The 13,393-nt window shown below is 40.2% G+C and overlaps 1 protein-coding gene across 2 annotated transcripts in view; it reads left to right on the top strand.

Moving 5' to 3' along the window:
- Positions 1-13,393, top strand: part of TMEM117 (transmembrane protein 117) — a 550,223-nt gene that overhangs the window by 106,993 nt on the left and 429,837 nt on the right. For both annotated transcript variants that reach the window (XM_004052995.5, XM_055358814.2), the window contains exon 3: positions 3,273-3,405. In XM_004052995.5, the coding sequence (XP_004053043.2) occupies positions 3,273-3,405 (133 nt within the window). The remainder of the gene's footprint in view (positions 1-3,272; positions 3,406-13,393) is intronic.

The following is a 13,393-nucleotide window of genomic DNA, read 5'->3' as shown; positions in this document are numbered from 1 at the left end:
AATTCTGAAGTTCTAGGCCATTTCACCTGACTTTAGCCAACATTCATAATCATCAATCCCTGTGCCCTCCCACCCTCTCCACCTTCATATATACAGGTTTGTGTCCCACTTTAATGCTTTTGATTTTTCTAAGCTGTATTTTCTAATTTCTTTGACTGTATTGAAGGTAACAGTCTATATACTCGAAGATGGATCTTATTAAAACATAAATACACACTCCGATTTACAAATATTCATGTATCTGTGATTAAAATAGTCATGTTTTTGACCATGTCAGAAATGTATCCCTCTTAGTGGTGTTTTCACTTCTGTTGGCCTGTAAGGATTGTTGTCACTTGGTTGTCTCCTGAAACTCCTCTAAAAGAAGGTCATAAAATTCTGAATTCTGGGACCTATAGACCTGTAGGAAAAGTAGCACATAATTTATTTTCCAAACCAGCATACCTAAGAAAGGAAGGGGTTACTATTAATAATTATGCCAGGACAACAATTATAAACCACTACTGTCCCAGGGAAACCACATATATAGTCACCCTAAAGGGCAGAGACAGTGTATTTCCATCTGACATCCTCAGGCAGTTCCAAGGTTCTTGGTCTGATTACATTGCATGGGAGGAATCCTTCATGAGAACAGTAAGCTGAGGGCAGTCTATGTGTATATGTTTCTAACATTTGAGGGTTACTTACAGAGTTAACCTTTAAGTAGCTTATGGGAAATTTTTATAGTACAATTTGACTGAACACTTGGGTCATACTAGTTCTGGACTTAATATTTTGCAGCACTTTTATTGTTCTCTTCAAATGAATTTCAAGTCATGTTAACCTACCATTTTGTTCTAATGACACTAATGGCTGAAATTAGTGGCAGACGATGAGCTTGGCAGTGACAGCATAAATGGTACTGCCACATCTCTCTTTTTGCTAACTTTGTATTGTTTCCACCTGTGTACAGTTAGTCCACAATGTTTTATTTGCAAAGCACTGTTAAATCACCAGCATTATTATTTGATTCTTAACATACATTTGTTAGTGAATGTGTTTGACATATGCTTATGTTAAGAAAGAAATTTACATTTAAATCTTAAAGGAACTCTAATTGCCGGTCTTTGAAGTGCTTCATTATCAACTGCTGAATTAAATAAATAGGTCTTGGTCTAAAGCTGAAAGGACTTGCAGCAAAGGGACCCCTGAACAAAGAGAGCCCATGAGTCCAAAGTAAGGTCACAATTCCATTAAATACTCAAATGATAATTGACTTCAAGCACTGTCCTGCATTGCTTACAGTTGAATCTCCAGCACCTAGAACTGTGTCTGGCATGTAATAGGCACACATTAAATATTTGTTCAATGAATGAATAAATATTCTTTATAGTGTAAAATATTTGTAGCATGTGGTTTTACTCTCAAGCATTCTGTGGTTAATATATTTTTTTAATATTCTTGTCAGTATGTTGTGTGGAGGCTTGAAAATCCCTGGTTTTTCATAATTATTGATTAAATTAATCAGCAGGTTCTATGATCTTATAATTTGTGGGGGCTAGTATCATTTGTTTTAGTAGAAGGTTTTCCACATTCTTCTTTTAGTTATACAGTCACATTCTCCCTGACTTTCAGTTTTAACCTTTGCTTCTCTTGTATAGGCCAAGAATCCATGGCATGATGTAACCAAATCTCCTCCCCGCTCTTTTTTATTTACTCTTCATCTCAAGTTTTAGCTAGGATAATGTTTCTGTTAGCCTAGTTTCCAAATGAAATCTAAAGTACTGTTTTCATAAAGGTGAGATATAAGGAAAAGTTCAATAGTTAAATCTTAAAAGATTATTTCTTCCTATGCTCAGTGAGATATATGAGAGATACTGTTTGTCGCTAGAGAGATAATTTCCAGATAGAAATACATACATATATTTCATAACTGACATATCATTAAAAAAGGGAATATTTTCTAATGTAAGAAATTTTAGGATGGGCATGGTGGCTCAGGCCTGTAATCCCAGCACTTTGGGAGGCCGAGGAGGGCAGATCACGAGGTCAGGAGATCGAGACCATCTTGGCCAACACAGTGATACCCCGCCTCTACTAAAAATACAAAAAATTAGCCAGGCATGGTGGCGCGTGCCTGTAATCCCAGTTACCTGGGAGGCTGAGGCAGGGGAATCACTTGAACCCAAGAGGCGGAAGTTGTGGTGAGCTGAGATCATGCCACTGCACTCCAGCCCAGCAACAGAGCAAGACTCCGTCTCAAAAAAAAAAAAAAAAAAAAAAAAAAATTATTGTAAGATTCAGGTCTACTCTACTCTATTTTAATTGTAGTTCCTATATGCACATCATCTCCATTATTATTCTTAGGAAGGGAGGTAAGTATAATAGACACGGTTTATCTTGGGAGAAGCCAGGGTGACCTTTGCTCACTTCTTTCTTACTCCCAAGGTTTTTTACCTTCCTCATCTTTCAGGGTACTGGTGCCATCATTTCTCTTTACCATAAATCAAAACATTTCTCTGATCGAATTCTGATATTAGTAATTTTTACTTTAGTGTTCATCTTAATATATGTTTCTTCCTTAAAGTGTTTGCATCTTAACATTCTCTCTAACTTTAGCATTTGTCTTCATAAATAGAATTTTATCATCAGGGTGAAAACTATGTTTTGCCAGGAGCCACACCAAGCTTCATTAACACATACATTGTCACCTCTCATATGCACTTGTGTTTGTACTTGTACAGGGGCATGTGTGTTAAGAGTGAGGCTAAGCTGCGTGTTTTATAACAGAGACTTAATTTTTTCTTTCAAGTTTTCATTTACCTTAAACAATTAGACCTTGTAAGTAAGGTTGGCCTGGTTTTATCATCTGGCCAGTATTGGGAATGGATCTATAGAAGCAAAGGGAAACGATATGGGATTCATGCAACTTCTTTACCGTTTGCTATGAACCAAAAACATATTTGTAAAATAAAAAATAGCAGGTAAGTAGGGCTGTAATTCATCTTGTTTTCATGCTAGCATGATGAACTATCTCTGAACGCTAGATTCTTGGATTAGTACTATTTACTCTAGGATGAAATGTGATATGAGGATCGTCTTCGACTTTATTTATGATCATTTATTTACAAAAAAGCAAAAAGAACATTATATTGTGGCTTCACTCATAAGGCAGTCTTATGGCAAAGACTTCAGAATATAGTGAGACATTAAAAGATTCATTAAAATAAAGCAAAGATCCATGAATTTTGAGTTACAATGTACATTAATTTTTAATAATATTTGTATTTCAGGTCAGTTGCTCCGATTAAAAATGTTTCGAGAAGATCATGGGTCGTGGATGACAATGTTTTTCAGCACAATTCTCTTTCTCTTCATATTTTCTCACATATACAACACGATTCTTCTAATGGATGGGAACATGGGGTAGGTTATCTTTCCCCTTTCTACTGTGGTGAGTGTTATGTTTGAAACTAGTAAGAATTTAAGAGTTTTTTAGCTTGTAGTAGTCTAAGTCTGCTTTACAAATATTCTACCCTAAGAAGAAGGAGTATTTTGTGTATTTTTCTTACCTAAGACATTAACATTTTTTTTTCCAGGAAGCATATAGTACATTACAATATTTAGATTTTGTTCTTTATCCTTTAGGACTTTTATATAGGGTGGTGGGAGGGCAGGTACTAATTTCATTATACTGACAAGGGGGTATGAGAATCAGGAAATCTTATTGATTTGCATATATTCAAATTATTCATAGAGTGGGGCTAAGATGAAGGTTTCCAGGTTTGCAATTTCATTGGTCTGCAATGCCTGGCTAGATAAAAGTGGTACAGGAGGCATTTTCTTTAACTCTCTTGACAGTCCTGAGAGAGAGAGACCTTTGTTATAAATAGGTTGTTTTAAAAGTGGGCCACAGCTCGGCATGGTGGCTCATGCTTGTAATCCCAGCACTTTGGGAGGCTGAGGTGGTGGATCACAAGGTCAGGAGATCGAGACCATCCTGGCCAACATGGTGAAACGCCATCTTTACTAAAAATATAAAAATTAGGTAGGCATGGTGGTGCAGGCCTGTGGTCCCAGCTACTTGGGAGGCTGAGGCAGGAGAATTGCTTGAACCCAGGAAGCAGAGGTTGCAGTGAGCCGAGATCGTGCCACTGCACTCTAGCCTGGCAACAAAGCAAGACTCCGTCTCAAAACAAATAAATAAATAAATTTAAAAAGTGGGCCACCCTGTATTAACTCCTAGCTTGTGATATATACTTATCAAATCACTAAGACATGAATATGTTCTAACAAGTAGTTGTATAATTTTTCTAACTTTTTTCACTTCTTTCATTATATAATGAAACACAAGGATTGGTCTTTCAGTATAATTTCCTCTTGGTTTGTTCTCAGTAAGTTTTTTTTGAGAAGGAATCTCACTGTTGTCGGCCAGGGCTGGAGTGCAGTGATGCGATCTCGGCTCACTCACTGCAACCTCTGCCTCCCGGGTTCCAGCAATTCTCCTTCCTCAGCCTCCCGAGTAGCTGAGATTATAGGCGCCTGCCACCGTACCCGGCTAATTTTTGTTATTTTTTAGTAGAGGTGGGATTTCACCATGTTGGTTCGGCTGGTCTCGAATTCCTGACCTCAGGTGATCCACCCGCTTTGGCCTCCCAAAGTGCTGGGATTACAGGCGTGAGCCACTGCGTCTGGCCTGCTCTCAGTAAGTTTTAAGGCCGGAATGTAAGGAGATTGGCTTAGTATTAAAATTAGATTTGTGACAATAATAAACCACTTTAGGTATTTGTTGTGTGTTGAAATAGTTACTGAGAAAGATTTTGATCTATTTTCCCCAATAGATCAGAAAGCTAGGTAATATCCTTTTCTTCTAAATGTAGGCTAGGCAGGATTATTGTCCAGTTCCATGGGAAACACGGAACTGTTTTGATGTTACGTATAGATTTTGGCTACCATTGTTCAGTACTGAGAGGGAAGCTCATTTAGAATTTCATTGTTTTTCCCTCACCACTAAAGGAGATGAATAGCAAAGGGAAAAATACATTTCACATGTTTTATATTTTAGTTTATACTAACAAGTGATAAATTCAAGAATGTGATTTTAGATAAAATGTTCAGGCTTTAGAAAGTTATTAAAATACTTTGTAATTATTTCTTGGACTTAGAATGATAGTTTTAATACCAGGTCTGTTTTGAAGGCTGTAACCTATGGCTAGTCAGAATATGTCTCAGCCTTGGAGCAGTGCCTGTAATACTAGAATGGGTAATGATTGGAGTTAGCTAACACAGCCAAAGGTTTCTCTGTGAGTTGTTTTTGAACTCAAAGCACTGAGAGCAGAAGGAGAAGGAACCTCTGTGAAACTACATTTTAAAAGCAATTGCTGGAAATAATACATGATATAATATATAAAATATATCTTCTGCTCAGAAGCAGACTTTTGATATAATTCTGTTTTTTTTTGTTTTTTTTTTTATCTAGAGCGAATGAGGTCTGTGCTAACTGGAAATGCTTATTCTGAGGAAGGGAGCAGATTTGAAAGCAATAAATTAAATGCAATAAATAATTCCTTGTACTCTGTAAAGCACTTAATAGCTGGAAATAAAATGAGAGTTAATAGTTGTTGAGCATTTACACCAGGCATGAATTATCTCAATTAAATCTCTCAGTGACTCCATGGAATAGGAGTTATTACCTCCATTTTGCAGATCAAGAAACTGAGGACTAGAGACATTTTGCCACTTTGTTGTTTAAAGGAGAACACAGGTCCGATTGATGGTTGACCCTGTTACTCATTCGCCATATCCTATTAGCCTTTCTCTGTATTTTATTATTCAAGCTGAATTTGACAATGAAAGAAGCAGGATATATGCTTAGGAAATAAGAGAATAGTTAGCCTAGAATTTATGTGTAGCCTAACTAAAATTGAAAGTTGTCTTTTTTATTCTCAGACTAAATATAATCTTGCAGATTTTTAGGTAACTGTTGAACTCTTCACCATTATGCCTCATCTTCATAGGAAAAGCATCATTTACTGAGAGGATATATTAAAGGTGCCACATTTTAGAAAAATTCAAAGCAAGGGACAAATGGTTTAGTTCTGCAGAAAAAATAAATCAAGGCTGAGCATGGTGACTTATGCCTATAATCCCAGTGCTTTGGGAGGCTGAGGCAGCAGGATCAATTAAGGCCAGAAGTTTGAGACCAGTCTGGGCAACAGAGTGAGACTTTGTCTCTTACAAAAAATAAAAAAACTTAGCTGGGGATGATGGCACGCCTTGTAGTCCTAGCTACTTGGAAAGCTGAGGCAGGAGGATTGCTTGAGCCTGGGAGTTCAAGGTTACAGTGAGTTATGATTGTGTTACTGCACTCCAGCCTAGGTGAAACAACAAGACTCTGCCTCTAAAAAGAAAAATAAAAAATAAAAATTAAATCACCATTTATAAAAGATGTATTATTAACTTTGATGACACACATCATTTGATCAAGTGAGCACATTGAAATAGGAGTGTAAACTTGGAGGAAAATCAGTTCTTAGAGCAAGTGGATACAGCTGTGCTATTGGGGTTGTCCTAGAAGACACCATGTTTTCTGAGGTATTGCTTCATCCCATGTAGCACAGGGAATCATGGAGCCAGAGAGTGCAGAAAGGACAGTGAGCACACAGACATCACAAGTAACTGGTTTTATGTCAGAAGATTCTTGGTAGTAGAGAGGAATTCAGGATTCTTTACACTGAATCTCATTTGCATTACACTGAATTTGTGGGGAGTCCAATGTGTCTTTGTTTATAGGTCTCTCTAGGAATGCTGGCCTAGAATTATTTCCAAAACGGTTTCAAGAATATCCTATGATGACTAGATCTGTGTTAATGTATTTTAGGATTCCTTTCCAAACTGGAGGAGTTCAGGACTAGAATGAATGGTGAGTGGCTGTAGGGTTTCCAAGGGGAAGAAGGAGTTTTCTTACACTGGTCTGCATTTTGTGTGCATGTATGCCAATTTTAGGAATGGTATAAATTTAATCTAAACTGGGGTCTCATGATCTCTTACTATAGAGAAAAGAATCCCTAGGTTTATCTAGACCGGAACCTCAAGAATTTTTAGCCCAGAGTTGTCTGGCTCCTGTTCTTCTCATTACAGTGGATTCCCTGAAGTATGCACTAACTCTTATGGCTTTAGACATCTCTGGGGAGCCAAGCTGAAAGGCAGTCAGATGGAGAGAGAAAGAGGTAAGTTAGTTCGTTGAACTAAAAAGGATCAAGGCTCGGACAATCCATATTTGTAGCACCACGAGGAAAAACCTTGTCTCAAATTTGACTCTCTTTCTGCACCTCTGTACCTTATACCACTAAAATGCTGCTTATTGTAACCTCCTTTATTCTTTTTTTTTTTGAGACTGAGTCTCACTCTGTCGCCCAGGCTGGAGTGCAGTGGCATGATCTCGGCTCACTGCAAGCTCTGCCTCCCGGGTTCATGCCATTCTCCTGCCTTAGCCTCCTAAGTAGCTGGGACCACAGGCGCCTGCCACCACACCCGGCTAATTTTTTGTATTTTTAATAGAGACGGGGTTTCACCGTATTAGCCAGGATGGTCTCGATCTCCTGACCTCGTGATCCGCCCGCCTCAGCCTTCCAAAGACAACCTCCTTTATTCCTTAAGTCACCAAGATGTAACTAAACTCATCATTTTATAAATGTTGAGGGTTCTGCTGAGGAGAAGGTGCTGATCCTGGGCATAGTTTTGCATCTAGCTATTTTATGAGTAACTTCTTTTTTTTTATAAGGTGGCAGACTAGGTAACCTGAAGCCTTGCCTACTACAAAATCTTTAGAACAGCTGGAAGAGATAATGCAGCTTGGTATACTCCTTTAAAATGCATAGCTGAGTTTACCCAAAGGTCAGGAAAAATCCCAGAGGACAAAAATGCAGAAGGATCTGAAAACTCGGGCGGTAAGACTAACAACTGATTGATACTGAGATGCTCAGTGGAGGTGACTTAGGCACTTGAATTTTAACCTTTATGTAGGGACCAGAAACAAGGATTTGGCTCATATTAATTGAAAAATTGAAAATAGAAATTTCCACACAGATGATCCCGCAGTGGGCTACAGTGGGAGGGGGAGGTGAAATGGAAAACATGTAACTGTTATCAGCAGTGAATCCATCGGATCTGCAGCAAACTGGATTTTTGCCTTGTTGGAGGAAAGAATTCAGCCAAGGGACATAAGGCAGAGTGAGAGACCGAGACAAGTTTCAGAGCAAGAGTGAGAGTTTATTAAAAATTCTAGAGCAAGAATGAAAGGAAGTACAGTACACTTGGAAGAGGGCCAAGCGGACAACTTGAGAGATCCAAGTGCCCATCTAACCTTTGACTTGGGTTTTTATACGTTGGAATGGTTCTGAGGTTTGCATTTCTTCTCCCCTGATTCTTCCCTTGGAGTGGGCTGTTTGCATGCTCAGTGGCCTGCCAGCACTTGGGAGGTGCTGCATGTGCAGTGTGTTTACTGAAGTTGTGTGCATACTCATTCAAGGCATTTTTCCCTTAGCAGTCAAGTGTTCCCAGAGGAAGGTCATATACTAGTTAAACTCTGCCATTTTGTCAGTTACTGCACATGCTTGAGCCCACTAGCCCAACTTCTGAGATCTTATCGGGAAGCTGCTGATCACCAAGAGTTTGCTATCTGTTGGGAGACTGCCTTTCCCTGGCACTGGCTGCGACCAATTATTATTTTGGAGAGACTGTTTAATGACTGCCTATCACCTGATGGTAGCCTGACATTCCTGAGGAGGGCCCTCTCCTGCCCTGCTCATGTCTGCCTAGCTACCTACTCCAACAAAACCACTTAGCACAGGCAAGCATCAAGGAAGCTTGTACTTAAACTGGGCTCTGGGGGAAAAATATCTCCCGGGGAACTGCTACCATAGGTGCAGTTTTGTGATTTTAATATACAGTTTCCTTTGGATTTTAGAACCTCAAAACATTCCCAGCTATTCTCTTCTCCCAGTTTCAGGTTCTTACTTTTCTCTGGACACCCCTCCCCAAATAACTTGAATTCCTGTTTTATTATGTAGAGCAATTTAGTTTCCTTTTGCCTCAACTTCTATCCACTTTTATTTATCAAGGGCTTTTCTTTTAGTGAAAAAAATCATATTAATGCATTTTCCAATCAAAGGAACCAATACTCTGGTTTGCTGTTTTCTCAGAATATGAAAGTGTTGACCTAAAAGGAAGAAACTGAGGCAAAATTAATATAAGTAGAGTTTGTTTAGGCCAATCTTGAGGACTGCAACCCAGGATGATAGATTCAAATGGCCCTGAATATATGCTTCAATTAACAGCAGTTATAAGTGTTTTTGTTAAAGGAAAAGAAGAGGCAGATTTTGAGCTGTTTACCAAGAATTTATATTAAAATAACACAAGCTGTTGATTGGCTATACAGCTGGTCAGGAACAAAATGACTTTAAACAGTTGCCCCCAGGCATGGGTGATGGGTGTGGTGGAGGCTGGGGGTGGGGTCTTGTGGGGTTGGGGGCAATGACTGAAGTTTCATACTCATGTCTTTCTGGGCGTGAGTACCTCACATAGCTCAGAGTGCTCTGAACTATTTTTTTTTTCTCAAAAAAAAAAAAAAGTGTACTTTTGTTAAACAGTCTCTCCAAAATAATAATTGGTTGCAGCCAGTGCCAGGGAAAGGCAGTCTCCCATTAGATAGCAAATTCCTGGTGATCAGCAGCTTCCCGATAAGATCTCAGAAGTTTGGCTAGTGGGCTCAAGCATGTGCACTAACAGACAAAATTTTTTTTCTCAAAAGAAATATTTTCCTCAGTATTTTGGCTTTGTTTTAGAAGTAACAATTGTCCTTATTTTTGTAAATTCTACTATCAGTTTAATGATCTCTTGTGGAACAAAGGGAAGATGGTGGGAGGGGCCAAGATGGCCGAATAGAAACAGCTCGGGTCTGCAGCTCCCAGGGAGACCAACACAGAAGGCAGGTGGTTTCTGCATTTCCAGCTGAGGTACCCAGTTCATCCTACTGGGACTGGCTAGGCAGTGGGTGCGCCCCGTGGAGAGTGAGCAGAAGCAGGGTGGGGCATTGCTTCACCCAGGAAGTGCATGGAGCCCAGAGGAGTGGGGGGACCTCCCTCCCCCCAGCCAAGGGAAGTGGCAGGGGACTGTGCTACCCACCAGGGTTACTATGCTTTTCCCGTGGATTTTTGCAATCCATGAATTAAGAGATTACCTTGTAAGCCTACACCACCAGGGCCCTGGGTCTCAAGCACAAAACTGGGTGGCTGTTCAGGCAGGCACTGAGCTGCAGGACTTTTTTACATACTCCAGAGATACTTGGAGCTCCAGTGAGACGCAAACGTCCACTCCTTTGGAAAAGGGGCTTAAGCCAGGGAGCCAAGTGGTCTTGCTCAGTGGCTCCCACTCCTATAGAGCCCAGTAAGCTAAGAACCACTGGCTTGAAATCCCCATTACCAGCACAGCAGTCTCAAATCTGCCTGGGATGATCAAGTTGCCAGGGGGAGGGGAAGCGCCATTGCTGTGGCTTCAGTAGGCGGTTTGGGAGGTTTGGACTGGGCAGAATTCCCCACAGTGCAGCAAAACAGCTGTAACCAGACTGCTTCTCTAGATCCTTCCTCAGCAGGCAGGGCCTCCCTGTAGAAAGTCCACCAGCTCCAGTTAGGGGCTTACAGACTGAACTCTCATCTCCCTGGGACAGAGCACCTGTGGGGAGGGGTGGCTGTGGTCTCAGGTTCAGCGGGCTTAATCTTTCTTGCCTGCCAGCTCTGAAGAGATTGATGAGGGCTCTGATCCTGATGAGGGCCATTCCCTGAGCACAGCACACCAGCTCTGCTAAGGGACAGACTGCCTCCTCAAGAGGGTCCCTGACCCCATGCCTCCTGTCTGGGTGAGACCTCCAAACAGGGGTCAGCAGACACCTGATGCAGGAGAGCTCTGGCTGACGTCAGGTTGGTACCCCTCTGGGAAGAACCTTTCAGAGGAAGGAGCAGGCTGCAATCTTTGCTGTTCTGCAGCCTCCACTGGTGATAACCCAGGCGAACAGGGTCTGGAGTGGACCCCCAGCAAACTGCAGCAGACCTGCAGAAGAGGGGCCTGATTGTTAGAAGACAAGCAAACAGAAAGCAACAATAACAACAGCAACAACAACAAAAAACACTCCACAAAAACCCCATCCAAAGGTCATCAGCCTCAAAGATCAAAGGTAGATAAATCCACAAAAATGAGGAAAAACCAATGGAAAAATGCTGAAAATCCCAGAAGCCAGAACGCCTCTTTTCCTCCAAATGATCACAATATCTCTCCAGCAATAGCACAGAACAGGGCTGAAGCTGAGATGGATGAACTGACAGAAGTAGGCTTTAGAGAGTGGGTTATAACTGATTTCACTGAGCCAAAGGATTATGTTCTAACCCAATTCAAAGAAGCTAAGATCCATGATAAAAGATTACAGGAGCTGTTAACTAGAATAAACAGTCTGTAGAGGAACATAAATGACCTGATGGGGCTGAAAAACACAGCAAGAGAACTTTGTGATGCAGACACAAGTATCAATAGCTGAATTGACCAAGCAGAAGAGAGAATATCAGAGCTTGAAGACTGTCTTGCTGAAATAAGGCAGGCAGACAAGATTAGAGAATAAAGAATGTGAAAAGGAATGAACAAAACCTCCAAGAATTATGGGACTATGTAAAAAGATGGAACTTACAACTGATTGAAGTACTTGAGATGGGGAAAATGGAACTAAGTGGAAAAACACACTTCAGGATATCATCCAGGAGAACTTCACCAGCCTAGTAAGACAGACCAGTATTCAAATTCAGGAAATCCAGAGAACCCCAAGAAGATACTCCATGAGAAGACCTACTCCAAGACATGTAAATCACCAGATTCTCCAGAGTTGAAATGAAGAAAAAAATGCTAAGGGCAGCAAGAGAAAAAAGCCAGGTCACCTACAAAGGGAAGCCCATCAGACTAACAGCAGACCCCTAAGCAGAAACCCTGCAAGCCAGAAGAGACTGGGGGCCAATATTCAACATTCTTAAAGAAAAGAAATTCCAACCCAGAATTTCATATCCAGCCAAACTGAGCTTCAAAAGCGAAGGAGAAATAAAATCTTTTTCAGACAAACAAATGCTGACGGATTTTGTCATCACCAGGCTGTCTTGCACATTTAGTACTTCCTTCAGGAAGCACTAAATATGGATAGGAAAAACCATTACCAGCCACTACAAAAACACACTGAAGTACACAGACCAATGACACTATGAAACAACTACATTAGCAAGTCTGCAAAATTAACCAGCCACCATCATGATGACAGGATCAAATTCATATGTAATAATATTAACCTGAAATGTAAATAGGCTAAATGCCCCATTAAAAGACACAGAATGGCAAGCTGGATACAAAGACAAGACCCATTGGTGTGCTGTCTTCAAGAGACATATCTCATGTGCGAAGACACACATAGACTCAAAATAAGGGGCTGGAGGAAAATTTACCAAGCAAATGGAAAGCAGAAAATAGCAGGAGTTGCAATCCTAGCTTCTGACAAAATAGACTTTAAAGCAACAAAGGTCAAAAAAGACAAAAATGGGCATTACATAATGTTAAAAGGTTCAGTTCAACAAGAAGAGCTAACTATCCTAAATATATATGCACCCAATACAGGAGCACCCAGATTAATAAAACAAGTTCTTAGAGACCTACAAAGAGACTTAGACCCCCACACACAATAATAGTGGGAGACTTCAATACCCCACTGTCAGTATTAGACAGATCACTGAGACAGAAAATTAAAAAATATATTCAGGACTTGAACTCAGCTCTAGACCAGGTGGACCTGATAGATATCTACAGAACTCTCCACCCCAGAACAACAGAATATACATTTTTGTTTTAGCACCACATGGCACTTACTCTAAAATTGTTCAAATAACTGGAAGTAAAACACTCCTCAGCAAATGCAAAAGAACTGAAATCATAACAAAAGTCTCTCAGACCACAGTGAAATCAAATTGGAACTCAAGATTTAGAAGCGCACTCAAAACCACACAACTACATGGAAATTGAACAACCTGCTCCTAAATGACTTCTGGGTAAATAATGAAATTAAGGCAGAAATCAAGAAGTTGTTTGAAACCAAAAAGAGCAAAGAAACAATGTATCAGAATTTCTGGGATGCAGCTAAAGCAGTATTAAGAGAAATGTATAGCACTAAATGCCCACATGAAAAAGCTAGAAAGATCTCAAATTGACACCCTAATATCACAACTAAAAGAACTAGAGAACCAAGAGGAAACAAATCTCATAGTTAGCAGAAGACAGGAAATAAACAAGCTCAGAGTGGAACTGAAGGAGATAGAGACATGAAAAACCTTTCAAA

The sequence above is a fragment of the Gorilla gorilla genome, chromosome 10 (genome assembly GCF_029281585.2).
Source record: "Gorilla gorilla gorilla isolate KB3781 chromosome 10, NHGRI_mGorGor1-v2.1_pri, whole genome shotgun sequence".
Lineage (NCBI taxonomy): Eukaryota > Metazoa > Chordata > Mammalia > Primates > Hominidae > Gorilla > Gorilla gorilla.
The sequence above is the reverse complement of the archived record's forward strand: the minus strand, read 5'-3'. Positions and strand labels throughout refer to the sequence as shown.